The 24,740-nt window shown below is 42.8% G+C and overlaps 1 protein-coding gene and 1 pseudogene across 1 annotated transcript; one reads left to right on the top strand and one right to left on the bottom strand.

Moving 5' to 3' along the window:
- Nucleotides 1-9,138: 9,138 nt before the first annotated feature.
- On the bottom strand, nucleotides 9,139-10,406 carry LOC127757954 (chitinase-like protein 1; annotated as a pseudogene).
- An 8,996-nt stretch (nucleotides 10,407-19,402) lies between these two features.
- Nucleotides 19,403-24,732, top strand: LOC127756458 (serine carboxypeptidase 1). Its single transcript, XM_052281788.1, has 14 exons — nucleotides 19,403-19,701; nucleotides 19,805-19,950; nucleotides 21,323-21,399; nucleotides 21,501-21,623; nucleotides 21,718-21,820; nucleotides 21,907-21,944; nucleotides 22,023-22,124; nucleotides 22,380-22,460; nucleotides 22,548-22,799; nucleotides 23,262-23,327; nucleotides 23,421-23,542; nucleotides 23,780-23,893; nucleotides 24,093-24,138; nucleotides 24,337-24,732. The coding sequence occupies exons 1-14, from the start codon at nucleotides 19,529-19,531 to the stop codon at nucleotides 24,418-24,420; spliced, it is 1,527 nt and encodes a 508-aa protein (XP_052137748.1). The 5' UTR covers nucleotides 19,403-19,528; the 3' UTR covers nucleotides 24,421-24,732.
- Nucleotides 24,733-24,740: the final 8 nt, after the last annotated feature.

The following is a 24,740-nucleotide window of genomic DNA, read 5'->3' as shown; positions in this document are numbered from 1 at the left end:
TGGCGCGGCTAGGCGCAGCCGGGACGGTGCGAGGCCGGCACGGCGGCGGCTGGGGAAAGTATGGAGAGGCTCCGGCGACCTCCCACCACCGTGAGCGACGCGTGGTGGAGCGAGGGTGAGCGGCGCAGCATGGCCACCATGGCCGAGCTAGGGCAGCTAGGTGCTAGGGCGATAGGGAGGGTTTCCGACCAAATTGGTGAGGGCGTGAGCATCTACGGCATATGGGTATTTGATTTCATCAGCTAGATGGAGAGGGGAGCTCCCGGGATGGCTTGTCCATGGCGAGCTCAACGACGCACAATGGCAGCCAAGCCGGCACGGCCACGGGTACTAATTGGCAAAATTGGAGCTGGTGCTAGCTATTAGAGGGTTAGAGGATGGTACGAGCTCGAGGGTTTACCCAGGGATGGAGAGACGGCGAAGGACGACGACGCGTGGTGCAGTGCGGACGAAGCAGAGGTGGCTAGCAGTCGCGACGCCCGAAAGTGTTCGACGCGTGCTTCCCGGCGTCCAGTGGTCCTCGGCTCCCTCAATGGTGACGGTGGCAGCACGGTTCTTCCTCCACTCCCTCCAACCTCCAGCTCCGGCTGGGGAGCCTCGCAATGCTGATCTCTAGCGGTGGTGAGAGAGTGATCGCAAGGTGCTCGATGAAATGTATTCGGGAAGAAAGCTGAGAGGAATGGGGATTTTGTTGGGGGCTTAGCTTAGGGTGTAAGGAAACCATGGGGATAAGATTGCCAGCACATGGCCTGGACGAGCTAGAACTCTAATGGCGATCAGATAAGAACAATGAGGTGGATGATGCGGATAAGGGTTCATCTCCTTCTCCATTAAGGTTCTGTGGCTTAATCATCGCATCTATAATCAATCTATAGACTGCAGGTCTGGGCGCTAGCTGGAGGAGAGGGCTCTGTTTTATCCATGAAGGCGGGCGTGGCAATGGCGATGCGCGCACATGGGCGATGGCAGAGCGGCGGCTTGGTGAGGACGAGTTTTCCGTCGTAGGGTGGTTGCCTAGGGCTAGGGGTGACGCGGGATGACACAGTGGCCGTTATCCCTCGACTCCGAGGCGACGCGAGATGGCGACGGCGCTGACGTGCGCGCCCGTGGCGGCTCTGCTTTTGCGCGGGGATTCAGCGGCTCGGTCGGGTGGTGGGACCCACATGAGCACAGCACAGTGCACAGACACGCCAGACACGGCACACGGGCAAGGGAAGTCGCGCGCGCATGAGACGGGTCGCCGGGTGGCACAACGCTGGGTGTTCGGCTTGGGCTAGGGATCTGGTTGAGCACCTGGCGGCCCATGAACAGTAGCTGGCTGTAAAAGAGAGAAAAGGAAGGAAAGGGAGGGGCTAAACTGCAAAACGGCTGAGATGGGATTTGAATGAAATATAGTTCTATACACTTTGGATTCAAAGATTCAAATAATTTATTTGAATATTTATTTATTTATTTCCTTCCATATGAATTTTACATTATTTTGGATTACTCTAAAATTAACTTAAGTAGTTAGTGGCTTTATCATGTGCACAAATATTTATAGGATTAATAATAATTATCTTATTATTATAATTATCACTTAGTTGTACAACTATAGTTTAATCTTCAATTGTGACAATTTATAGTTTGGCAAGCAATAGCAACCATAACATCCAGCATGATGCAAAAGGTTTTAAAAAGTTCGAAATTTTAGTGCTTTTTATTGTCGGGAATTTTCAGGATATTACAAGCGGGCTACAGATTTGTAGCTAGTTGTAGCACAAACTACAAGACGCAATGTGTGTATGACAGGTGGGACCATGTATTACTAGAGTAGTATATATTTATAGGTAACTATTGTATGAATTGGCTATTAAATTGACTATAGATGATTTGGAGCTAGTAGTTGGCTACACTATTAAACTTGCTCTGATGAGTTCATTAGTTGTTTTGTCTCTCAAATTAAAACTTGTATTCTTGTGTGTCGTAACATCTAATGATAAGAATATATCATGTTTATTTCTTAATTTAATGGAAAAAGTACAAATTACCCCCGAACTATAGCGGTCGTCTGAATTACCCCCTGAACCACAAAACTGGACATTCTTCACCCCGAACTATGTAAACCGGACGAATTACCCCCCTCGACCTAATCCGCTGTGGTTTTGGTCTACGTGGCATACGCGTGGCAGTCCAGTCAGCATTTTATTTATTTAAAAAATGTGGGACCCACCTGTCATACTCCCATCCAACTATTCCCCTCTCTCTCTCTTATCTCCCTCTTCTCTCACTCTCTTCTCAGTCACGTCCACGGAGGTAGGCGGGCGACAGGGAGCGGCGGCGGCGGTGGAGGCAAGCGGCGGGGGATGAGGTGGCGAGCGGCGGCGGGGTATGGCGGAGGAGGCGAGGCGAGGCGAGGCGGCGGCGGCAGAGGCGAGCGGCGGGGGATGAGGCAGCGAGCGGCGGCGGGGTGCGGCGGAGGAGGCGAGGCGAGGCGGCGGCGGAGGAGGAGGAGGAGGAGGCGAGCGGCGGCGGGAGCTCGCGCTGCTCGAGGCGAGGCGGCGGCGGCGGCGGCGGCAAAGGAGGAGGCGAGCGCAGCGGCGGCGGGGTGCGGCGGAGGAGGGGAGCGTGGCGGCAACGGCGGCGGGGTGTGGCGGAGGAGACGAGCGGCGGTGGGGTGCGGTGGAGGAGGCGAGAGCGGCGGCGGGGTGCGGCGGAGGAGGCGAGCGCGGCGGCGGGGTGCGGCGGAGGAGACGACCGGCGGCGGAGGAGGTGAGCGCGGCGGCGTCACGGGCCACACGGAGCCGCCTCGCCTCGACGAGTGCCGCCACAACCATGGCGAGGCAGGCCGTCGCCGCGTCCAGCCGGTCGACCAGGCCGGCGTCGCAGGCCACGCGGAGCCGCCTCGCCTTGACGAGCGCCGCCGCGACCATGGCGAGACAGGCCATCGCTGGTGAGGCGCCTCGCGAGCAGCACCACCAGGCGGTCTCGCCCTGCCTCGCCGCCGCCACCTCGCCTCCTCCGCCCCCGCCGCTCGCCTCGCCGCCGCGCTCGCCTCTCCACCCCCTCGCCTCCTCCGCCGCCGCCTCGCCTCGCCGCGCTCCTGCCATGCCGCCGCCGTCTAAAGGAGAAGAGAGAGAGAATGAGAGATAGAAGAGATAGAAGAGAGAGATAAACTGATAGGTGGGGCCCACCTATTTTTTAATAAATAAATTGCTGACTGGACCGCCACGTAGACCAAAACCACCGAGGATTTGGGTCGAGGGGGGTAATTCGTCCGGTTTACATAGTTCAGGATGAAAAATGTCCGGTTTTGTGGTTCAGGGGGTAATTCAGACGACCGCTATAGTTCGGGGGGGTAATTCGTACTTTTTCCTAATTTAATATAAGTTGTAATGTGATATTAACTCTTTGAGTGCTACTAAATACATACTTATTCTCATAGGTTATATGTGTTTCCCTTCTTTGTCGCTGGCACTACGCGTGGCCGCCTCTATCATCAATCGTCATCACCATAGTCCATGAAGAGATAGGTACATTGGCGCGATGGAGGCACTTCCCTCGAACTATGCCAATAGTGACGGGAATGGCAATAAGGTCCGTTGGTGGCTGTGTACCTAACAAATTGGCTTCGATGGTCCTGGTGGTGGCAACATGTGGGTGAATGACTGATTTACTATTCTGTTAATGTTCCACGATATCGTCCGCTTCGGTTCGACATTAGTTGTTGATAGCGATTGTGTGAAATTCTATCTGCACCAAGATTGGCTGCTGATTTTAGACATTTTGTTTTCTAATTTTAGAAAAGGACTGAAAAACAACGGTTTTCCAACCGGCACCAATTTATCGGCACCTATTCCTGAGATTAGAGACGCTGGTTCATTACTATCAATCAGCACCTATGACCCATATGCAAAAAAAAGGGGCTCAACTACTCAATCAATGCATCGGCTCGATCGAGCCATCAACATTCCATCACCCACATCAACATCCCTAAAGCATCCCGAACACCATATCCAAGAACACATTAATCATCAACATCCAGGTACCATCATCCATTCATCCAACAACACAGAGACATCAAACATGCACAGATCAGCATCCAAGACTGAAAAACACACAAATATGAAAAGAAGATAACAAAACTGATTAGGAGGACGCACGGATTTGAGCTACCAGCGAACTGTCGTTGGGATATCGCATCCGCCGCACCATTGTGGAGGCTGCCCGCCGCATCCCGCCACCGGTGAGGCCGCCCGCCACCCACCAAGCCACGCTAGAGGGTAGGCCGCCCGCCACCAACCGGGCCCCGAGGAGGCGAGGCTGCACCTTGCCACCATGGAGGCTTTCTGCCTTCCGCGAGCCTCCTCCACCACTGCCGCCATTGGTGGCAATGCTGCCGCCACCGGATCTGGTGGGGGATATAGAGGAGGTGGGGGAGGGGGTGAGGATGCGAAAGCGAGAGGGAGAGGGAGCGCTCTGGAACGGATAAGAACGAAGGGATAAGAGCGAAGGGATAAGAACGAGGGCTAAAAAACCATCCATCCAACGGGTGGCTCAACTCAGCTGGGTATATTAGTACTACTATATTATAGGTGCCAGGGCACCTATATTATATTATAGGTACCGGTTTTTTAGAAAAATGTACCAATAGTCATTGTTATCAGTTTTTCTATAGAACCGGTACCTATAGTTGTTCAAAGGTGCCGGTTCTCTATTTTTTTCATCATGCAAAGGTTGAAAATGGTTAATAGGTGCCAGTTTTCAATAAACCAGCACCTATAAGCCGGTTCCTATGAAGATTTTTGTAGCAGTGTAATTTCATTATGTTAAAAAAATTATAATCTTTAGCAAGTACATGTAAGACCAGAAAAAAAATTATATTATTGCCCTTGAGAATTGCCATGAGTAATATTAAGAAGCTAATAGTTTACAACATGGCCATTTTCATTTTGAATGAGAAATTTCAATATTTGCCATCCAATTGTTAATCCTGTTAGGAATTGCCACTCACTTTGCAAGTCTTTCAAATGTTACCACTGGATGTGTGATTTTTTTTTCTTTCGTGCCACTTCCGTTAGATCTAGCGTGTCATCGGTCTCCTTCCAACTACGCTATCACCGGGAGCTGCCGCCATCGCCGTTGCTAATAGCTGCTCGTCTCCACCGCCAAGATAGGCGTTGAAGAAGAAGATGAACAGGCTCAGTGTTGGGGAAGAAACGGACAGACCAACAGAGTGGCACAAAACGAAGAAAAAGTTAGTGGCAATTCTTGAAAGGCCTACCAATTGAATAGCAAATAGTAAGTTTTCTCTTCTTCTACCAGCAGCATCTCGAAATGAGGATTAGCAGGAGTAAAGGTCTGGGTGTTTGGTTCATGGTCACACTTTGCCAATACCATATTTTTGGCTGCCACAGGTTGTTAGACATGTGTTTGGTTCGCTGTCACAGTTATGGCTTACCACACTTTTTCAATAGCATGTCCCACCTATCATAGACTTAATTTTTTTGTCAACTTTGCCACACTTTGTGGCTAGCAATTTATACATCACACTTTTGTGACTGTCACATTTGTCTAACGTTAGTCGTGGAAAAATGTGATAGGCAACCAAATCATTTCATTCTGTACATCTATCCGATTTAATAGTGATTGAGACAGTGAAGTGATACCAAGGTTGTACAGTAGTACTTTATAAATTATTTTATGTAATCACTTCGACCGGATGATGGCAATAGATACTGTTGATAGCCGTCCCACTGTCGGAGGCACTAGGCTGGCCATTCCAATATGAACCGTGCAATCCAGTTAATCCTTTTTTTTTTCTAGAAGCAAAAAAATTCCTTATCAAGTCTCGCCAAATTAAATGTCATTGATGACTCATGCATGATTTGGCCAAAACATCAACAGAGAAAAGAGAAGAACCAATGTATCATTATTATTGTAATTAACTAACGACTCACGATTTGGCCAATCGTCAACATAGAATTAATTTCATATACTACTGCGTTAGGCACAAACATCATACTCCCTCTTTTCCAAAATATATAAAGCACAATTATTTCTATTAGATGTTTCGTAATATAAAACGTGCATGTAAGTATATAATTAACTAGCACATCTTATCTACTAAATTATTATTACTAGTGAGCGTGCACGTGCAAGACACGTCAACATATATTGAATGGAGTAAATTGAGAAAAAAAATGCACCAAATGCATTTGAACCTTAATAAAATGATGATAATAGTTGCACTGTTAGATAGATAGATACTTCTGTTCAAATACCGAAATTAAAGGAAGAGGTGGATATCAATCCCAAAATAAAAAGAATAGGTGGATATCAATGTATCAAATAGTATGTACAATGTTCATGAAGGCGAGAAACAATCAAACATGTGGAGTACGCATTGACCACAGAGGTCAGTTAGCAGAGTCTTATACATAACAAATAGAAGCAATCAACCTATATGTGCATATGCAAATGTTTACATATGGAGCCTAGTCCTTGTAGAAGTTACAAACATCTATCGGCCTTCTTGAGCAGCGAGGAGTAGTCATCACTAACATCTCTCTTTTGTCCATCAGGAGTTGAGAGCAAGGTCAACAATAAGTATGTGGTCCTATCCTATAGACTAATAGACATAAACAATGGTATAGAGTTAAACATGTATTGGTCACTTTGAAAATCAGTCCAGCATTCTTGAAAGAATGAATGAGATGTGCAATAACATTTTTACGGTACTGCTGAATACATTAGAGCAGTCCTAACCTATAGTGTCCATAAGCAGTGTCTATGGTGTCATGTTAATAAGACATCACAATAGAAACTACACTCCACAACCCATGATTTTTTAAAGTGGGCCATTAATAAATACATCATCTCTCTTCTCTACCAATCATATTTATTCTTCATCTATTATAAAGATACTATTCTCTCCCAATGCAAAACTTGATGATGTCTAGTGTATAGGTTCTCGTGTTGAAGCTGTGTCTTGCATGAGACTCAGTTTCTTTCTCTCTTCACTCTCTCTCTTAATTAATATAGTGCCACATAAGCTAAAAGTCATACATGGCAATGTAGTTAATACCATATACACCATCCTAGGTGGAGGGTTGGGACTGCCCTAATGGACACATGAATATGTACCTGATTTTTACCATTAATAATGTTGAGTTTTGCTTCATTTGCTGAATCAAGCAACTCATAGGAACAACATCATCCATATCTTAACAAGCTCGATCGTTGCAATTTGCAATCCTCTTTGGTGAGGCGCCTGGCTACCACAATAGGTTGTCGAGGCTGCATTCTTTGGTAAGGCACCTAGCTATCACAATAAGTTGTCGATGCTGCATTCATGCTTTAAATAATCAGCATAACAATGATGAGCATGTGAATTAGTTGCAGGAAAAAAATTATTGCACAGCTATATGTAGATAGCAATCAAGATTGATTACTTTGGGCTCCTGAAGTTGCTTTGCTCTGATTGCTTTACCAAGCAGCTAAAATCACTGGTGGAGAAATCATTTATACTCTCGGTTGGTAACCCCCTTTAGTCTCGGTTTTTCAACTAGGACTATAAATCTGGGACTAAAAATGCCCATCTTTAGTCCCGGTTAAAATAACCGGGACTAAAGATCCATCTTTAGTCCCGGTTGGTGTTACCAACCGGGAATAAAGATAAAGATAAGGTATCTTTAGTCCCGGTTGGTAACAAGAAAGGGTAGCGGCAGTCCCAATAGGTCTCTTTTTTCATTGTTTTTTAGCCAGAGTTTAATCCCTGTATTTTAAGTAGGATACATATCCCCAAATCAAACCTCAAATCAAAGTAACATCCCAAAATATTCACATCACAAATCTTAAGTTACTTATACACACAGATCAAATGCATCACAAATCTTAAAAAAGTTACACACAAACCAAATATATCATAGATTATACATCTCAGATCCATGCAACAAATCACAAAATTATACATCTTAGTGAATCACAAATTGTAAAAAAAGAAAAAAAAAAAGATGCCGGCAGCAGCTGCCGCCTGCCACAGCTCGCCACTGGGCCCTTGCACGGCCCATCCGGCGGCCTGCTGCGTGGGAAGGGAGAAGGGGGAGGAGAGGGCCGGGGATGGGAGGGGAAGGGGAAGAGGAGGGAGATCGATCTGAGAGTGAGGAGGGGAGGAGGAGAGGGAGATCGATCTGAGCGGATGGGAAGGGAGGACGGGGAGGAGAGGGCCGGGGATGGGAGGAGGAAGGGAGGAGGCGGAGGGGGAGGAGGAGAGGGAGATCGATCTGAGAGGGAAGAGGAGAGGGAGATCGATCTGAGCCTCTGAGGAGAGGATAAGTGCGAGGCTGTTGTGGAGGAGAGGATAGGGAAGAGGGATTATATATTAAGCGTTGAATTTTAGTCCTGGTTGGTAAAATCTTCTAAATCTTTAGTCCCGGTTGATAACACCAACCGATCTTTAGTCCCGGTTGGTCTTATCAATCGGGAGTAAAGATCCAGGGGGCCTGACAAGGCCTGACAGGTTTAGAACCGGGACTAAAGATCATCGCTGTAGTCCCGGTTTTTAGTGGAACTAGGACTATTGTGGATTTCGGCCGACCCACCAAAGATGGTTTCTCCAGTGAAGTAAGTCAACCATATCTTCAGAAGCTCGATAACTGGAAGCCTCGCTATTGTTATCCGTAAATGGGAGGCGCCCGAGTGTCATAACAGGTTGTCGATTCTCGTTTCCAAAATAAAATTTTTATTGCAAGAATATTGACTTGATGACTTATACTAATGTTGATTATATATTATATTAATATTAAATGAAGTAACACGTTATCGACAACAGTAGTATAAGCAGACTTGCTTATGGCGCTTGCCGCCTGATGCCTCCTTGTGCTGCAACTAATGGTTCTTTTTTTATTCGTGCTTCCTTCTGCTCGGCAATGGGGGAGGCGTACCTCTCTATAGCACGCTTTCTTCTCAATGGGAGAGGTGTACCTCTCTATCATGAATGAATATAGAAAACATAAAAAAAAACATGGACATGTAAAAAACAGTCTAGAAGCAGAGCATGACCAATATGCAGGATCAATATATGAATTTCCCAGCTGCTCTAATTTAGTTAATTTCCATTAGCGCAGGTGGAATATAGGATAAACATGCAGTTCTGCTGTTTCATTCATCAAAAAAATTCACACGTCCATTTGTCATGATCAATAAATTCACAGAAAAGTATTTCCTCTCATGTTTACAGTGTACAATTGGTACTAGTTACGCACCCTAAGTTATGTTTCCAACCGATAAAAGTATGGTTTGCTCAAACACATTGATGTACTCTTGTTTCTATAGCGACAGCTTCTTAATACTTTCCTACCAATGACAAAAAAAAAACTATGTAATCATGAAGGATAGTGTAAAGAACTATGTAATCATGAGGTAATTGGCAATGGCGATTGAAGTGGCGAGAAGAAGATGTATACAGCAACAATCCAACAGATGAGGTGTTATTTTTACCGTGAATTGGAGAATTGGGTGATATTGTAGCTTTGTTGCTGCTGGTCGTCGGGCTTCTTGTTGGACGGGTTGAAGGCGACCTGCTCGGTGCAATCGCGGTTGTCACCAGAGTGCTTGCGGCCGACACCCATAAGGTCGAGGTTGTACTGGTAGTTGGAGATAAAAACGTTCGTGTCGTCGATGTAGCCCTTGCCGTAGATCTGGTCGTCGTAGAGCATGTTCATGGTGGCACCAGAGCCCGGGAGCCTCTTGAAGAGCGTGTGGTTCTTGGTGGGCTTCCAGTTGCCGACGGACACGTCGTGTGTGCTGACAGCTGCTTCTTCTTCATCGGAGTCATGCACCGCCACATCGCCACCTTGAACACCATCATCGCGTTCTGCTGCAGGTACTCCGGATGGTGGAGCAGGACCTCGTGTATCTTGTTGCCGGCGTCGCCATAATTACAGTTCCTGATCGATCAACCACATCCAAAACATCAATCCGGTGCAAATAAATTAAGCAGATGGTGAAGAAGAAGCGATGGATGGATGCATTACCAGATGATGGGGTATTGCAAGTTTATCTTGTCGCATAGTCCTCCTGGGGGCTCATCTCTGATTGTAGGAGAGCCCCACGCCGTCAGCCCTCTGGTTGCCAAACCCAGTTGCACACACGCAATCCCCATCAATGGCGACCCAAAAGCTCAAGTTCAGCTAGAGAGAGAAGAGGGAAGTGGAGCCGACATGGCCGAGGAAGGCGTAGAGAGCTCCATCATCTGCATCTTCTTGCCTCTCGTGGTGCAGAAGCCGAGGGGAATGGAAGAGGGCGGTGGTGCCATGGCGGTGATGAAGGCCCGACGGTTTGGAGTGTGGTGGGAGGGGCGGCAGCGGGGAGGGCACTGGTCCGGCATTGGAGGGTAACGGCGGCTGGGAATCGCACGGAGCAAGGAGGAGCAAGTGCAGCGGCGGATCCGTGCGGAGCAGGTCGCGAGTAGCGCGCGGCGTAGTAATCACGCGGGGGCGGAGTCATCGCGCGGTGGAATCGGTAGGCGGTACCGACGGGTGTGATGATGTGACACGGGTGCGCGGTCGACATTAGTGCGATGGATAAGATGAGATTAGGGATGATGATTTGGCCTATAGGATTGGACGGTAAAACTCCTCATTTTTATACTAGTATAGATTTTTAACTCTTCCACTCTCAAAATCTCTAATTCTATTGGGTACATGCATTGTATTTGTGAAATTATTGTCATGATTAATATTTGTGATGAACAAATTGGTTTTGTAAATGATTTAATCAATGAAGTGGCTTGAAAAGATGTGTGGATGTTGGTGTAAGTGCGTGTGACTAATGTGAGTCAGGTTGTGATATATGTGCCCAGAAACAGTTGTTTTGTGTAATTAGGAAGAAAGACCGCGCAGATGCGCGGGTAATTTATTTATTGTTTATAAAAAAACTAAAAAAAAGCCCTATACCACCATATTCACTTCCACTATAAGTAATCGAACATAGATTTTAACATACTAAATTTTAATAATGTTCATCATATCCAAACAAAAAATCTTTTTGTCCTCATGTATCACAACTATTTATTATCATTGTCTCAAATATGGATAACTTTGCATTTTCACCTAAAAATAAACCCAATTAGTATTTAATACCTAAAAGTTTATCTCTACTTCATACCTCATGTCTCACATGTATCTAAACCTATATGTAAATATTTAAAAATACCACTTCTACTAATTAATTAATAGGATAAAAATCATTAAATTTATATATGAATGCCCCTCTAATAACCGGTGAAGCTGACTATAGCCGCTAAGGCATTTTTCTCCAATGCCTTGACTCATGAGTCCTACATTGATATAGTCGTGCTCCTCAAGACAAGTGTGGAGCACAACTTTATAAAGGATTGTATCGGTAAGTAGGCTAGTTGAGCTCTATTGTCAATGGTGACCTCTTATTCGGACCACTTCAGCTCAATAATGCGTACTCCTGCCATAGTTACTATAATGTAGCCACTCGAGATCCATGCTTGGCACCTTTTAGGGTATGGAGGTGATGAAAATATATTTTTTTATGTCTTGAGTCAACTTACTATATAGAGTATATATACATAATTTGTTTATGGTGCTAATTGATACATATATAATTTTCTCTTTTAAAAATTAGCAGGGTTGATCATATTCAACTCTACTTCAAAAAATCTAATAGCTTCAGTGGTGAGGACCACTTGAAAAAATATTTTCTCAAACTGTAATCCTTTGCTAACATACAAGTTATATAGGTTTTGGTTTTTTTTTCTTGTGTTATACATCTAATTTACCTATGCATGCTCGTGGGGATTAATATTCGATGGAATTTGTTAAAATTATTTGCACTAATTGTTAACACTATTTGGATGAGAACGACACAAAAAGAGATATAATGTAGTTACATGTATGTTTTTTTTCTAGCGGATAGTAGTCTCTCATATGGACGTTTGTTTTTTTTTCTTTTCGTACGAATATTTGTCTATCATAAGTATAGGGTGTACATATTTGTATTGATAGTGTGCGTCTACACGCATTTATATGAGCTCCTATAATTGCCTCTTACATTGTTAGTAAAAAGGTACGTTTAAAAATTTGACGGCAAGGAGGAGCAACGGGTGGCCTGAGGTGGCACCATAGCACAACTTCTTTTACCAGCTAAGAGTGGTAATTATGTATATGCTCAATTTGGAAAAAGAGAAAACTATCAGATGGGACAGATCATTTACACACTCTTTTTTTTTCTTTTTATATATCTTGCGGATGTACATACATGGGAGTTGTGCAGGTACTTAAGGAGGGATTAGACGGTTTCTAGTCATAAGGATTATACTTTCATAGATCTAATTTAATGGTTGAAAATAATGGATCACCGATTTTGAGTGTAAATTGATGAATAGTTGTTTTTCTTTTATTTTATAGTTTTCTTATATTCTCTCTAATTAGAGCGTCACATAACATCTTAGGAGCATTTTGTAGGAGTATAGAAATATTATTGCTTAGTCACAATCTATTTGTAGTCAACTATTATTTGTGGTGGATTGGTGGCATCCTCTACCTACCTATCATCTGTTGATCATTGCACACTTAGTATTGCTCTTTATCTCCAGTGCTTCATGACCTACATGCTCATTAGATATTAGCTAACCATTAGGTGCATTGTGCACGGATATCTCATATGTAATATGACTTGGTGATTAGTAAATAGTGACTTGTATATAAAATTTACATATATGAGGATCAGGGAGGACATGAGATTGATATTTTAGGCTAGGATTGACTAAGTATATTGCATACTACATATTAAGTTTTTAATACCTAAATAATAAATTTAAGACAGTATTGTAAAATGCACATAGGATTCTAGTCCCTATTTATAGCGAGTACGTTTTTCAAACTATTAAACGGTGCATTACACGGTACGTGTTTTACAAATACGTTTTATATAAAAGATTTTTTAAGCGAGTACGTTTCTCGAACTACTAAACGGTGCATTATACGCGGTACGTGTTTTATAAATACGTTTTATATAAAAGATTTTTTTAATAAATCAATTAGATTCATTTGTGTTTTTTAATATTTAATGCACAATTAATCATATGCTAATGACCCGTATCATTTTCCGTGTCCTGGATAAGCACACCTAATAAGCTAAATCAAACTAAAACCTAAGTAGGAGATGAAAGACATCGACATGATATTTTGTTTTTTTCTTAGAGTTGCTCTAACTTATTAGAGCACCACTTGGCGATCTAGAAGCGCTTATAGAGATGCCATGTGGCGGATTATAAGCGTTTTTAGGAAATTTAATGGACTTTTAGTAATAATATATAAATAAAGATAACTCACAATACATGAAAATACATTCATGATAAATTTAGTAATATTATTTTGATATATCAATAATTTTTATAGTAGGGAGTGAGTAATTTTGATCGAGAAATATTACTCATAACTGGAGTTGTTTTATTTTTTGAAAATGCAAGTCTAATTTTATTATACAACATACAATTATATAATGCATTTTATTCATTTATTTAGATTTTTTATGGATGTTTCGATGATGTGCGTATTGTAGAATACAACTCGAAATAACATATATTTTTACAACTATTGGGTGAAATTATTAATTTGGTTTTTATCTTATGAGAGTGAAAAAAAAAAGAAAAAAGAAAAGAAGGGAAGGGGGGCACGTACGAAGTATGTACGTGAACGCATGTACACGTACGGGATGGATCAACATAGAACGTGGCGCTTTCTAATTTTTTATGTTAGATTTAACGATTAAAAAAATATGGGTCCACCATATTAAATGACAATGATCAGATATATTTTGTTTTTTCTTGAAATTTCTCTAATTTATTAGAACGCCATTTGACGGCCTAGAAACGTTTGTAGAGATGCTATGTAGCGGTTTAAGAGCGTTTATAGGAAGTTTAATAGGCTTTTAGTATATAATAGATAATAGATAGATAGATAGATTGTGTGCAGGTGACTTGAGGTTAGCCTTAGTCAATAGTGAGGACCGGGACTATGCTCAGGGAGGAGCAGAGATCTAGTGCGGCCAGGATATCATTGAGAAGGTGACTAGAGTCAGGTTTCTTGAAAATCAACTTCGGTCAACCGTGGGGATCGGGACTAGACATGTGCAGGTATGGTACTACAGTACGCGAGGTACTGTAGCGTGCAGGTATGCAGTATGTACGGTGCTGTACATGTGCAGCTAGTTGCTTCGGCTGGTGGCTCTGTTGGATGGCACCGAGCAGGCCCATGCGGCAAGGATGCTCGATTGGCTGGCAAGCCGAGATTGCCAAGGACGTGCGCTCGGGGAGACCGAGTGTGACTCGGATGCGGCATCTTCGGCTGCGGGTTTTGTAAATTGTGATTAGATTGGAAATTGAGGGTATCGTGAATAGGAGTTTTATACCTATTTTGAGTCGGATTTGCTATACAACTGGCGACAGTTAACAGGGGTGAAAACTTTCAAATTTTAAGCTGTCTAATATGCTTTGAGATTTGTGAGGGAAAATGGCGAAAGTTAACAGGGGGTGAAAACTTTCAAATTTTAAGCTGTCTAATATGCTTTGAGATTTGTGCTAGTGAGGGAAAACGGGTGAAAACTTTCAAATTTTAAGCTGTCTAATATGCTTTGAGATTTGTGAGGGAAAATGGCGACAGTTAACAGGGGGTGAAAACTTTCAAATTTTAAGCTGTCTAATATGCTTTGAGATTTGTGCTGCGTGCAGTAGGGATCGAACCCAACACCTCCAACTTGGAGGCCTGTTCACCTAACCAGTTCTCCCATCAAGCTATTTTGAGTTACACTTGAGTTACATATTAGTTATATAGTAGTTATATAGTAGTTATAATGTAATTACATAGTAGTTATATTTGAAAGTTTTTCATCCCAAAAACTGTCGACAGTGTATAGCTACTCCTATTTTGAGTAAGGGATTTTTAGGTATAAATAGATAAGGGGTTGAGGTTATAAGAGATCGATTCTTTGGGAGAGAAAAGTTAGGGTTTATTTTGAGGATTCAATTCTAATTCGTGAGTTGAGAGAGTAGCGCTTTAGGTGCACTTTGTAAACACATATTGATGCAATAAAGTTAATATACTTTCAAGTGTTTTGTCAATACGTATTTTTCTGTATCCTGATGGTTTTACCGGAGGCAAGACAGCGGTCTAACTGGCGAGAGGTTCAAACGGTGACAAGATGGCGGTTAGACCGGCGGCGTGCGTGCGGTCAGACCAACGGTGACAGGACTACGTCAAAATCTCTATCGATTTGAGGGTAACTTTTATTTCCACTAAAAGTTTTTGGGTTTTTGGTTTTCCCTACCATTCACCCCCTCTGATAGGCTTGGTTACTTATGTTCGATCCTACAGTATTTATTAGGATGATTCAAACAATAAGATGATAATAATTGCTTCTTGATTTTCGTGCCTTATATTTTAGAACGTAGGGAGTATATTGGAAGGCTTCTTACCACCAAAGTATCTCTTACTCCTTTCACAGCTACTAATATTGGACTTCAAACAATATTTGTTCCTCGTGCATATGCGTTCCAAGTACTGGTAGTTGATTGGATGATATGGACGAAGTTGAGACTTGAGATTATGCCAATTATTTAAGAACACAAATGAACGAATTAAATATTACAAAAGTTAAAAGGTTGACTTAAAAATGTTTATAAAAAAGAAAATGTCTATTTCACTCTCCAAAACTATTTCACGGTAGCACTTAACCCCTAAACTATTTTTTTCTCATTTTACACTCCGAACTATTGAAATAAATACAATGCACTTCCCAAATGCTATTTCTCTTGTTGTTTCTCTATATACAAGTCATATTTTGTACTGAAAATTCGGAAGAATATAGATGCATTTAGAACTTATGTCTCAATATTTTTAAAAAAATTTTCTCACAATTTACATAGTCTGCAAGCACTTAGTACTGATGTAAACTTCAAAAATTTGAAGCTTAAGCAAATAGCGATGAAAATATGTTTGAAATTTAATAATGGTGACATCTATGGACCTAAAAAGTTTCAGCTGAAAATACAACTAGTATTAGGAGTAAAGTAAACCTTTTTAATAATTTAAGAGGTAAAATTAGAAAAAAAAGTTTAATTTAGGGGGATAAATGATCCATTGTTCGAGGGAGAATAAAATGGACTTTTTCCTATAAAAAATATTGATAAAGAAAGTACTTTGGAAAAAACTTTGTTGCTTATAGGAGGTTTGGGAATGTGCTTGCTACACTATAATCCATAATGTGTCCTAAAGTCTCGTCCGTCGTATATTCAACCCATGAATGTAAAACACTAGCAAGTCGCAATCTACAATTGTATAGATGGACAATCCTAGGTTTTTCATCCGTCCCTGAAAAAAAAAAAGGCGAACTTACAAACATGTTCCGCACATGCTCGTCAACCTTGGGGGCATTCTAAAGGATAAATCGAGGATGCTTGTAATATTTGAGTCATATATGAATTTTTTTTTTTCGATATTGCCTTTTGGAAGAAAGGATTGGGCACCATTGGATCAATGGATCTATAAAATTCATTTCGAATGCCTCAGTGCATGGAGACTTTAATTAACTGAAAGTTAGCGTGCAGTTCACCCTCTTGAAAAAATTCCGTTGATTTTATTTCTCTCACCCATCCAATTTATGTATTTTTCCCGTGGCTATACAAAATGACCATTCTTGAAAGAACTCATGTTTTTTCAATTTCTGTGTTTCAAAATGGAAGCTAAACATGTTTCTGTGACTGTAAAACACTCTTAAGGGTCCTAAACACGTTGCAGACATAACCATATGTCATAAATACAGTATTGTAAACACGCCTCAAACTAGTAAATGCATTCTCCTAATCACTTGCTTGTTGGTTTATTTGGAACCAAAATTTAAATTTTGAAACTATTTTAAGTTTAGGTTTCTTTTAACCGTAGTTCCTTTTTCAGCATTAACTTTTAAACTGCGATATTAGTATAGATATATAAGTTTGAGGGTATTTATAAATTATTTTCGATGCTTCGTTCGTTTTACTCGCTAATCAGAGCCAATAAGACACATCCCTAAATAGCAAACATGTTTGGAACATGTCATGTCAATTGACGGTTTCCCAGGCACTAGGCTCACCATTTGTGTGTATCTGACAATCCAAATCCCATTTTTGTTTGGAAGCCAAAATTTCCTCACGATGTGTTGCCAAAATGTCAGTAGCGCCTGATGGTTCTCCCAAACGAGCACAGAGAAAATAAAAAGTGCCCGAGGAAAATTATCACTATTAATTAACGACTCATGGTTTGGCCAATCGTCAAGATAGAAAACAGAAGAACTAGGTGTACGTTGGGATAAAATAATCTGAGTACACGACTGTTGTAGAGTTTTTGTCCTCATAACCATTGTTTCTTTAATAAATAATGTTGTTGATATTCTATAGATGTTTGATCATTTGGCTTATTCAAAACTTTTGTGTAACGCGCGGGCGGCTCGAGGGAAAAACCTAGCGTCGCTGCCTCCCCTCTCTCCTCCTCTCCCTCCCCTCGCCGCCGCCGGAGCGCACCGCTGGAGATCCGTGCAGCTAGCCGGGATGGCGGCGGCGAGGCCAAATCTTGGCGATGCACCGTCTCTGCGCATGGAAGGCGGGCTGGCGCACGGAGCAGAGGTTTGACGACGCGGCGTGGAGGCGGCGGATCTGGTGGCACCGCGGCTGGATCCGGTCCCCCCACGGGTGGATCGTGCCGGATCTGGCTAGAGCAAAGCTACTCGAGTGGCGACGACGGGAGGCGGAGGCTGTGGCGTCTGGCGGCGGGCAGCTGCCGGTGAAGAAGGCCGGCGCGCGCAGAGGTGCGGACGACAGCAACGGAAGCCGGCCCAGGTGCGGCCGCAGGCAGCAGAGGCCAGCGCTCATGGAGGCCGCGGTGGCGACTGGCGGCGGTGGAGGCCGGTGCTTGCAAAGGCCACGGTGGCGCGCGTGCAAAGCTCGGCCGGCGACGACGGAGGGCGGCCGACGACAGCAGATGATTGCACGACGCGACTTGGAGCGGCCAGGGAGCCGTGGTGGTGCCCGACGGCGGTGGTGACGCTCCCGGTGGTCGGCGGTTGCCAGTGAGGCGATGGCTGCGGTGAGGCGACGACGATGCGACCAAGCATCCGTTGGGAACACGGGTAGCCTGGTTGAGGCGGCGACGACGGTTGCGCTATGAGGGGGGTGTTGAAGCCTGCGGCAAGCTTCGTTCCAGGTGTATGTCCTCTTGTGGCAGCGGCTTGCCGCCATAAGATGGCCACGCTGGACGGGCTAGTGCGGGGGAGAGGGGATTCCTTAGGGGTGTTGTGTGCACTGTATTTAGCAATAGGATCTGAGTAGACGCGTGGTGTGGTTGTATATTTTCTTTTTCCTTGACTATAGTCTCCCAGGACTATAGGCTTGTATTTTATTCCTTCTTTATCAGTAGAAACTTCGCACTATCTTGTGCGGGTTGTTTCAAAAAATTTTGTGCAATTATACGAAAATGTTGCTTCAATGTAACTTTAATAATAAACCAAGCCACATAAAAATAAAAAATCATTATATGTTCTTTTTAATTAGATGAATCATCAAATGTTTATCAAAAGATCAACAGTGTCTAGTTGGTAGAAATCAAATGTTATCAAAAGATCAACCGACTCAAGGTTTTTCCTCATCCCAGAAGCTCTTTAGGCCCTGTTTCTTTCAGCTTGAGATTATTATAATCTAGATTATTGTGTCAGATCACTATAAGCTAGATTATTATAATCTGTAGTAGAATAAGCGGTTAGTTGTTTCTTTCCTAGATTATTAGAGCCTGATTATTGGGTTTGCAAGTCTAAAAAGGGAGTGAGTGAGGTGGCATGGTGGGTTTTTCACCCAATAACTTGGAAAAAGCTCACCTAAATGAGCTTATCAGATTATAATAAGTTAGGCTCCAGATTATAATAAGTTACTTTCAATAAGTTGTCTGTTTCTTTCAGCTTACTTCCAATAATCTGGATTATAATAATCCCAAACTTTGGAAGAAACAGGGACTTAATAGGTGGAGACTGCAGAGGCTCGTTGCTAACGTCGTGATGCCGTACATGTGTTGTCATTTTGCTGATAACCAGCCAATTTTTGTCGGCAATGTAACTCCTTGCTACTCCGTACTACAGTACTATACTTGGCCCAAACACAAGTGCACAACCATATGCTTTTGTTGCGCTCAACACCACCAGCCTCGCGTCAGGAGGCGCAACCGCGCGTGCAAAGAAAAGCCAACGAAACCGCTCCCAAAATTCGAAGAGACGAATCTCGCCAGAATTCGGTTCAAAAGTCGTCAAATTTGTCCGCGAGTCCACCACCCAAGAAATCGGTATAAAAGACCCACGCCGTCGCCATCGTCACTCGCCTCTCATCGTGCCTTGGACGCCAATTCTCTCTCTCTCTCTTCTATCCGTGCGCCTCAACTTTCCCACCACCACCGCGGTCTCCACTGCGCCACGCTGCTGCCGACCACCCGCACCATCGATGGCCAGGCGCGGCCGCCGCTCCCCTGCTTCGCCCGCCGTCGCCATCGCCCTTATCGTCTTCCTCGCCTACGGCGGCGGCGGCGGCGGCGTATGCGAGGCCGCGCCGGCGAGCGCGGTCGTGAAGAGCGTCCCGGGATTCGACGGCGCCCTCCCGTCGAAGCACTACGCCGGGTACGTACGCGCGCGCCTCCGCCCCCGCGCCGTCGCGCGAGCTTGCTGGCTTGCTGCTGCTGCTAACATCTAGCTCGTGCCGTGTGGCGGCGGCGTAGTGCAGGTACGTGACGGTGGAGGAGCAGCACGGGCGGAACCTGTTCTACTACCTGGTGGAGTCGGAGCGCGACCCGGCGAAGGACCCCCTCGTGCTCTGGCTCAACGGCGGCCCCGGCTGCTCCAGCTTCGACGGCTTCGTCTACGAGCACGGTGCGTATATCCATCCACACACACACACCTCCTGCCCCCTCGCCGTCACCGGAGCTAAGCCTCCGGCCGCGGCGCGTTGCGGCGGCGAGTCGTCTCGTCGTGGTTGAGGGCTTGAGGCTGGCGGCCGCAGCTCGCCGTGGAAGGAAGGGGAGGTGGTGGGGCCCCACTGCTTTTGCTTTCGATTATTATATTCGATTGCCTTTTCACCACAAATCGCGTAAAAGGCTGCAGCGTAGTTGAGATTTGAGCTTCTATTTTGATTTGCTCTGTTTTTTTTAGCCAAACAAAAAAAAGAAGAATCTCCGATCTGAGTCTGCACTGTACACACGTCACACGGCAGCAGACGGCTGTTGCCCTATACTCCCTCCGTCACCGGAAAAAAAAAAAAAGGCTAACCTATCTCCTCATATATTAGTGTTTTTTTTTCAGAGGGAGTATGTCATTCGATAACCAAATACTCTCTCCGCCAAAAAAAAATCAATCTCACATTTTGATACAATGAATCTAAATATACTTTAGATCCAGATTCGTTATATTATGATATGTCACATCCTAGTACTAAATTTTCTTCTTAAGAAAGGAGATGTGACATATCCTAGGAATATAAATCTGGATATAGTACTATGAATATGGATATATGCCCAGATTCATAGTAGTAGGATTTTTCACATCTTATCCTAAATTCACTTTTTGTAAGAGGGAGGTAGTATTTCTATCACTACAAGAATTGATTTATTTAGTTGGGAACTTGGTTAACACGATAATGGATTATCTATAGTTGATTTTTAGATACACCCTTAGTCCCAAAATATACCAACTTTTAGCCCTCAGAATTTGTTCCAAAATATAACAACTTCTCCACCAACATTCTCTTCCAACCAATTACAACTTTCCACCATTCACTTTTTCCATCTACTACCTCTACTACTCATCTAATCACAACCCTCCACTACTCATTTCTATCTAATTTCTTAATAACTGTGTCCAACCCTAAAACTTCGAATATTCTGAGACGGAGGGAATATATACTTATATGTTAAACATTTTAGGAAATAAATAATAAATAGTTTTAAACAAGTGGTTTAAAAAATACAGTGCACGAATTCTTTTCTATTTGAGAAATTATATTGTTAAAAACGTGGAGTAAATAATCTACAACAATAATTTGGTAAATAAGCTGAAAAGAACAACTCACACAGTGGCGTTCATCTCTATATCATTTTCATTTTTAATATCTCAGTCCTGCAAGAAGAAAAGTCTTCATTTTGTTTAATTCCAGCCTTAACACAACTGGTTGATGGGGTTTGATGATTCGTGTGGCTGAACCTGATCATTATTATGCACCAGTTCATATGTGTGCTGTGCTTTCCAGGACCATTCAATTTCGAGTCAGGAGGGTCAGCCAAGAGCCTACCGAAGCTTCATCTCAATCCCTATAGCTGGTCCAAGGTTGGCCATGTCCATATATCTGTTGGCCCTGCATACATAATGAGCTGAAATTTTCTGTTGTCTGAATGAGACTGGTGATATTTTTCTGTGTGTGAGCTTAGGTATCCAGTGTGATCTACTTGGATTCCCCTGCTGGTGTGGGGCTGTCATACTCCAAGAATACTTCGGATTATAACACCGGGGACCTCAAGACCGCCGCGGATTCGCATACTTTTCTTCTGAAGGTACTATATATGTATGTTCTATAATGTTCAGTATGGTGAATTAAAATCATCTGCCTGTGCAAGATAGCTGAATTTTGTTATATCTTGTGAGCAGTGGTTTCAGCTGTACCCTGAGTTCCTGAGCAATCCATTTTACATTGCTGGGGAGTCGTATGCCGGGGTTTATGTTCCTACTCTTTCGCATGAAGTTGTCAAAGGTATTTTTCTTTGAGTTAGGATTGTTCTCATGTTGCAACAATTAACACTCATCTTATGGTCTTGTTTCTTATGAATTGTTATGCAGGATTACATGATGGAGTGAAGCCTACAATAAACTTCAAGGTTACATATTGATCAATGGAAGTTTTTTATTAGGAGGTCTATAGTTTAACATGTATCTAACTTGGATTTGAATGTCAGGGCTACATGGTCGGAAATGGTGTTTGCGACACTGTTTTTGATGGTAATGCTCTTGTGCCATTTGCTCATGGAATGGCTCTAATTTCAGACGATATATACCAGGTAAGTCCACTATTCAGATTGAAAGCCCCATTTCAGTAATATTTCCCCTACACATTATGAGAAAAGAATCAGAGTACCCTTTTTTCATATTCTATGGATTTTTTTTCCCCAAAAGTTGTTTTTTCGGTTCCATTGATCTTTAGGAGATCACTTTTATATATGTACTTCTGCACACAATTTCAAACAGACTCTACTTTGGAATATGATTGAATGGACTAAACACCATTTACACAATTCTATGTATTCAAAATTCAGGAAGCTCAGACTGCATGCCACGGAAACTACTGGAATACTACCACTGATAAATGTGAAAATGCACTCTACAAAGTCGATACGGTAATAAACCGCCGTGTTACTTCATCTGATTAAAGATATCATTGAATCAACGCTGTTCTCCTTATGATATACCTTGTTCTTGTGCAGTCAATTAATGACCTAAATATTTATGACATTCTTGAGCCATGCTACCACAGCAAAACTATCAAGAAAGTGACCCCAGCAAATACCAAATTGCCCAAAAGTTTCCAACATCTTGGTACAACTACCAAGCCCCTTGCTGTAAGAACAAGAATGCATGGGCGTGCTTGGCCTCTGAGAGCTCCTGTGAGAGCGGGGCGTGTGCCATCCTGGCAGGAGTTTGCCAGAGGATCTCGCCCCAGTGGAGTTCCTTGTATGGTAAGCTCAATATCTCTCGATTCTCTCCCAAAAGAAAAATGTGGACAGATGTGTAGCTATAAATCTGAACAGATGTGTAGCTATAAATCTGGACAGATGTGTAAGATGTCCTGGTTCATAGCTAGGAATTTTTTTTTTCTTTTTTGGACGGAGGGTGTATTTTCTAGTGGTACGTGAGATTGCGAGAATGGTATGTTGCAATCTTGCAGAAATATTGGTCCATTTTCTGCTAACATGGAAAGTATGCATTGATATTTTTATACCTTCCTTTCCAACAAAGAAATCCCTGACTTATATTTAAATATGACTGCTAAGAGCATGTTCAACAGTCATTAATAAGAGGCTCTTAACCTTGACAACTACACATGTTTTTATAATTTACAGAAGAATTTCTGGAAGAATGCCTGATGCATTCATGGAGGACTTTATTAACTGACAGCCTCTAATTTGCTTAAACTGCAGAGTGATGAAGTTGCAACAGCATGGCTGAACAACGATGACGTCAGAGCAGCAATTCATGCCCAACCAGTATGGCAATCATTTAGTGACGACCCAGAATTAGATAGAATTTTACAATATTTTCATCTTACAACTCTAATTTTTTACATACGCTCATGATAGGTAAGCTCAATTGGCTCGTGGCTTATATGCACCAACGTGTTGGATTTCATCCATGATGCTGGAAGTATGATCAGTTATCACAAGAACCTCACAGGCCAGGGCTATCGTGCTTTCATATACAGGTCCGACATGTGCCTATAAAAACGATGTTTTCACAAAAAAAAAATTTCCTATCCTATTGATTGGTTATGGATCTCAGAGGGAACGTCCTTATTAACTTCTGAATTATAAAAAATAGCTTTTCGCAGGTGGGAAAAAGGCGAATTTTGTGCTGGCTTTTTTTGATTTCACATTCTATACTCTTAGAAAAGAAAGTGTGATTCCAATGGTCATGACATTTTGTTTTATATTTGTTACAGTGGTGATCATGATATGTGTGTACCTTATACCGGGACTGAAGCATGGACCAGATCTTTGGGCTATGGAGTTATTGATTCATGGAGACCGTGGCGCCTGAATGGCCAAGTTTCTGGGTATTAATCACACATATCCCCAAATTTTACTAGTTGAATTATTACCCTCAGAGTAAATTTACTCAACAGCTGCTATCATTGCTTTTATGAAAGGAAACCAAAAGATTCTAATTGGATTTTATTCCAGAAACTCAAACTATATAAATATATAAGATATTCATCGGTCAGTCTACTTATATTATATTATGTAACTCGTCAGGTACACCCAAGGATATGAACATGGCCTCACCTTTGCTACCATTAAGGTGAGTATACATTTCTAACCAGGGCATCACAATTAAGGTCAAAATGAATGTAATATGGTTTGATTACCCACTTAAAGTAAGAAGAGGACACAATATATAAACTAATATGATTGTATCATTCAAACACAAAAAATCTAAAAAATTGAGGTTGAATTGCATTTAACTTTGTTTCCTTCCCCTTTTTTTCTTTGTTTGCAGGGTGCTGGGCACACTGTTCCTGAATACAAACCACAAGAATCATTGGCTTTCTATAGCCGCTGGCTTGCTGGTTCTAAATTGTAAATGCTTGTGAATCCGACATCCAATAATGGGAAGCATACATATCCATACAGCCATGAATCAGATAAAGGTTGATACAAAGATAATATAAAACTACAAACCAATTTAGAAAGCCACATTTATTTCAGAATAGTTGGGGCCAACACCATGTTGTATGTTCTTTTATGCAAACAGTAGATCATTCAGCATTATTTGTGGAAGCTTACTGTGCTGTAACATCAAAATGTCAATCCTTTTTTCTGATATTTTGTATTCTCAATTTCTGATTGTCAATCCAAAGCCACAAAGATAATTTGTAGATGGATTACAAGGTCATCTCTTGG

This window comes from Oryza glaberrima, chromosome 12 (assembly GCF_000147395.1).
Source record: "Oryza glaberrima chromosome 12, OglaRS2, whole genome shotgun sequence".
NCBI lineage: Eukaryota > Viridiplantae > Streptophyta > Magnoliopsida > Poales > Poaceae > Oryza > Oryza glaberrima.
Note: the sequence above shows the minus strand (reverse complement) of the source record. Positions and strands in the feature narration are given on the sequence as shown.

Excerpts from the sequence above, each read along its gene's own strand:
- LOC127756458 (XM_052281788.1), top strand. The coding sequence starts at position 19,529 with ATGGCCAGGCGCGGCCGCCGCTCCCCTGCTTCGCCCGCCGTCGCCATC. Across the intron at positions 19,702-19,804 it reads CCGTCGAAGCACTACGCCGG|GTACGTGACGGTGGAGGAGC; the intron begins GTACGTACGCGC and ends GGCGTAGTGCAG. Across the intron at positions 19,951-21,322 it reads CGGCTTCGTCTACGAGCACG|GACCATTCAATTTCGAGTCA; the intron begins GTGCGTATATCC and ends TGTGCTTTCCAG.